Raw genomic sequence first — 5,087 nt, 5'->3', positions numbered from 1 at the left:
TTCCCTCTCTTTAGTCTTTCCACTTTCTCCAACTTCTCCTGCACCAAATAGGTTGAATAGGTTCATTCTGCCAAATTGGTTGATTTGAGTGAAATTTCTGTTGTGAGTTATTCAGTAATTAAATAGGGCATATTGTGATCAAAGTTTTCTGTGTGGTTCAGTGTATCACGTCAATAGAATCCGGTACCAAACATAGAGATTTAAAGGAAATAAACAACTTTTATTGATGACAGAATAAGATTACACAATTTGTTCCCAAGAAATTCGAGAGTCTTGGGTCTCTCCCTTCCAAGAATTCGATCTCACTTCTAAATACCACTTTTCTGTTTTTCCCAATAACAGGCTGCAGTTCCCTATTTATTCAATACAATAAATATCTTACTTAATAACTGCTACTAATTATTAGTTATAAAAACAGTAACTGTGAATAAAATAAATAACTGCCTATAACTAACGACCATTTGTTTCTGCCTTCTCTAACACACGTGTGTTGCGTGTACTCTATAAAATACCGTGGTTTAAAGCTTTTAATATCATTAGAGTTCCATGTCATCCTCAGCTAACCCTGATTTCAATAAATTTTGAAATTCTAGTTTCTTCTAAACTTGTGTATTTGGCGTTTCATGATTTTTGCTTATCTTTTTGTAGGCCATCCCAGGCATGCTCCTGGCTTTAGTCCTCTGCTTTGATTATCGCAAGAGCAGGGATACAGTAAATCTCTCTGAATTACGTTCTTCGAAGGGGCACAAATACATATGGTATGCGCTACCTGGATATGCCATTGGTCTGGTAACTGCTTTGGCAGCTGGGGTCTTGACCCACTCACCTCAACCCGCACTCCTTTATCTGGTAATTATGTTTTTTCAATAACTATACTCCCCAATACTGATTAATAATTTCTTCTATAACTTTTTTATTACTCAATTATCATATTTTCTTTATACGTTGGGAGAAGTTTAGTTTACAGAACAAATAAATGGAAGTAGTCGTAGCTATTGCTTAATCTACATAATTCAAACTATTTATTTATCATTCCACTTTAAAAGAACAATAGCAACTGGTATGCTCTCTCTATTGATACAAAAGACTGTTATAGTCGTGTACATGATTTCGGAGGAATAACTAAGTCCAACTTTCATATTTTTGTTTAATGAGGACTGGAGATTTACTTGGCTTGTGTTTGGTTCTGAGGTGGAGAGAATTGAGTTTGAAAGAATTGATTATGAGAGAATTGATTTTGATTAAAAGTGAGTTGAATGTAAATTGATTTATATTTAGATATATTCTCATAAATTGATTCTTGTCAATTTATGTTGTTTGGATAGTTTGAAATTAAAATTGCTTTTGAAAGTGTAATTACCAAAATGGGTTTTAATTTTATTTTAAAATTAGTTTTCATAATGCACTTTTGTTTCTTACTTTTATTTTATTTCTTACATTACTATATTTTATTTCTTTTTTCATTAAATTATTTTGACTTTGCAACCAAAAGATAAAGAGCAACTTTTTGTTAAAAAATAAAAATAAGAAAAACTTGATTCCACATTTCCTTGCGTAGCCGCAACAATAATACAAAAAAATCCAAGATCAAGAGCAATTTAAATGGGCCAGCAGGTCAAAGTAATAGCCCAATTGTTTTTCTTCTTCAACCTAAAACAAAAGTAGCAGCCACAAGACACCAGCGAGAGAAACCATCATCACGTCACTGGTATATTAGAAAATAAGTTGAGGGTAATAGAGGAAGATGAAGAAAGATAAACATGCCACACACCATTGAATTTCAAAATCTATTTCACTCCACTGTGAAAGCTCCAAATAGTAGCTTCTGCTAGAATCATTTTTAAAAAGTAAAATTGATTTTCCATTGTTTTCCCAAACATCTCGCAGAAGAGTGAAACGTGCATTTACGGTGTTCCAATATGCAACCAAACACATACTTATTCATTCATTATTTACGTGAAGCTGTTTCCTCAGTTTCATCCCCTCTCTTTTACTGCTAGCATACATCACTATGATGTTGATGAGCCTTGTGTATAACTCCTGCTCCTCTTGTAAAAATGGGTTCTGTTTTCCTTCTAGGTGCACATAGCAATAAAAAATATGGTGGGTATGACTGTGGTGTCTGCCAAATTTGCGTTGGAGTAATAAAGTGAAATTGTTAAAACATTTTTTACTGACAATTTCTGATTCAGTAGGGACAGGTTATTTGATATATATGGTTTATGTTGAATCTGTACACTGAGGCACTGAGCCACTTGATACATGCAATTTGTTTGTCAAAATCTGTTTTCTTGGACCCAAATCAGATATTGTCAAAACAATTGTCACCTACTGTCCACTGCATAAACTACATGTTGCATTATGTACATTATATTCATCTATACCCAAACATTTTTCTAAGTTATTTGTTTGTTGAGTTTCAAACTATGCAATACTCATTCCATGGTCCTGAATCTCATGATTGTCAATGGAGCTCTGTTCTCAAAAGTCAAGAACATTCTTCATTTAATTGTTCATCTTATACAATGTAAATATCGTATATAATAGTATTTACATTGGAACCTATCCCATTTTGCATTCTCATTTAGCTTGACCAATACTGTGGCATCAAATTCTCACTTGATGTATAGAAAGAAATCCAAGGTTTTTGATGCATACAGTAATTAAAAAAAAAAAAAGAAGTAAGCCAAAAATTTGGTCTAATTGAAGTTTGTATATATAATTAACTAAATTTTAAATTTTGCCATTCATGGTACAGCTAGCTTCTTAATTTTAACTTTTAGTATGCATCAAAACTAAACCATTCTTTTTCTATTTTTGATAATAACATTTACTTTTATTTGTTTATGCAGGTGCCTTCTACCTTGGGACCTGTAATTGTGACCTCTTGGATAAAAAAGGAGTTACACGAGTTGTGGGAAGGAAACATACCAAATCTCAATGATAAGGACCGTGAAGTAGAAGTTTAGTCTGTTAACTCGTGGGTTTTATAGCCAAAAAGAAAGTTGTAAATTCACTGAGAATCTTTAATCATGCGACTCACCAAGAAAATTGGCATAAAATGTTAAAGTTGTTATGTCTTGATGTTTTTATTCATACACCAAAAAATTAAAGGAAATATTACACAAGACTGCATCCGGAAAGAAAAAATCGAGGCTGTATTTTTCCAAATGATAGCAAATTTCTTTGTAAGCCTTCAATATGCCAATGTGCTTGGGATAGTGAAGGCGACCGAACACAACCTAAGTGATACATATCCTGAGGTGACCAAATAAACTTTAACATGATTTCAATCTGCATACGAGGGATTGTTCTTGTGTTATAAAATGCCCAAATTACAAGGGTGCTGCTTTTTTGCGTAGTCGTCATTAAAAATCTCTTAATGTTTTTGGAAGTGCTTATTTGGACTGTACAAATTATTTGGGAACCATGGATCAAGACGAGCAAGGTTTGATATTTTTTTTCTGATACACACTTTCAAATTAATTTTGGGGGTGGGAAAAGTAGCATTCAAGTTACAGTAGATCATTCTTTTGTTGCTTTGCTTATCATAAGTGTGGCTAGCCCATGTGGACAAATGGGCTAAATTCATTTAAGCAACAAACAGTAATAAACTTTTGAGGTTAATAACTAATAATTAAATCTATCATTAATGTAAACAAACTCAAGAAAAAGTTTGATTATAGTATTCACATTATTTTTAATTAAAAACTTTAAAAATTAATTTCAACTTTGTTGCTTATTTTTACCGGAAGATAGTGACATGATCATTGATCAATTTGATCTTCACTTGTTTTGAAATGAGTTCTGTTTTAGAAAATATTAATTTTAATGGTATTAATAAAAATATTCTTCATAAATATCTTCATCTGTTTCTAATATTCTGAGTCAAAATATAGTGTAGAATGATTTTATGTATACTTTATATTTATAGTGATTGCTATGAGTTAAAAATTTGAACAGATATTACAGGATCAGTTTTAATATGCCCAGTGGTCACTTGTATATCTCTTGAGTTTTTTTGTCCCTTTCTGCTTCATACCCATGATTTTGGATGCTTCTCCTGAATAACCTACACTACACTTGATCTAGAATTTGTACGAGGTTTTGTTAAATTCCTAAAGTTATATGTCAAATGTGTAACAACAAAAGGATTTTACAAAAATAAATTATAATCCCAATTGGTATAACTTGTGAGAAATAATGTCAAATTGCATTGTATCACTACTTTTTCAATAAACATGTACTATATGACACGAGTATATGTAATTCTAAAAAGGTCACACCACTTGTATTAATTTTTGCCATCAAATATCACCACTTCAATATTATTTTTTTGCCATCAGATAGCATCACCTCAATTGATATAAACTAATAAGAAGAATGTTCACATCGGGTCCATCAAATTTCCAACATCTCATAGGTCATCATTTAGGCAAATGAATTATTAATATTTGCATCCCACTCAAAGTAGTATGGCTACAAAACATTAGAAAAATAGGCAACATCTTGATTCAGTCAAACAATATCGTAAGTGGAACAAATATTTAAACAAGTGCAACAATGAATGTTATGGAGTGTACCTAAGAAATTCATTAGTGTATGTGGGGTTACGATCTCTTCATTTAATTGACATTTTCATTTGGAGAGACAGACACATAAATATTAATACTATTTTATTTTATGTATAAGTCTCTTTTCAAATAAAACTATTCATTAAATAAAGAAAGCTAAATTTGTTTTTGTTTTTGCTAGATGTAACTGTAGACTTTAACGACCTTTCCATATTTTGTTGGAAAATAATTAAAGAGGTAATTTTTTTGACATAAGAGGGCCATTAGAAAAAGTTGAATGTAATCTAATATAATAAGGGAGGACTTTTGTGGTTTGTCTTGTCAAGTGGCATATTTGTTTTATGACAATTTCTTTATCAGAACCATGACAATTAATCAAATGCATGTTATTAAATTACTTGAATTTGACCTATTCAATTAAAAATTACTTATTCAATCGTTAAATTTAGTTTTTTTTTTTATTACGGTAAATTTACATAAGTTATTAAACATGTAATTGTGTTTGAATTCATT

General features: G+C 31.1%; 1 protein-coding gene across 1 annotated transcript in view; it reads left to right on the top strand.

The window, feature by feature from the left end:
• The window catches only part of LOC101493736 (signal peptide peptidase-like 1), a 5,267-nt gene extending 2,191 nt beyond the window's left edge, over window positions 1–3,076 (top strand). The window contains exons 3-4 of the mRNA XM_004496498.4: window positions 649–849; window positions 2,853–3,076. Of these exons, the coding sequence (XP_004496555.1) occupies window positions 649–849; window positions 2,853–2,969 (318 nt within the window). The 3' untranslated portion in view covers window positions 2,970–3,076. The remainder of the gene's footprint in view (window positions 1–648; window positions 850–2,852) is intronic.
• The last annotated feature ends 2,011 nt before the right edge of the window (window positions 3,077–5,087 follow it).

Source organism: Cicer arietinum, chromosome 4, assembly GCF_000331145.2.
Source record: "Cicer arietinum cultivar CDC Frontier isolate Library 1 chromosome 4, Cicar.CDCFrontier_v2.0, whole genome shotgun sequence".
In the NCBI taxonomy this organism is placed as follows: Eukaryota; Viridiplantae; Streptophyta; class Magnoliopsida; order Fabales; family Fabaceae; genus Cicer; species Cicer arietinum.
The sequence above is the reverse complement of the archived record's forward strand: the minus strand, read 5'-3'. Positions and strand labels throughout refer to the sequence as shown.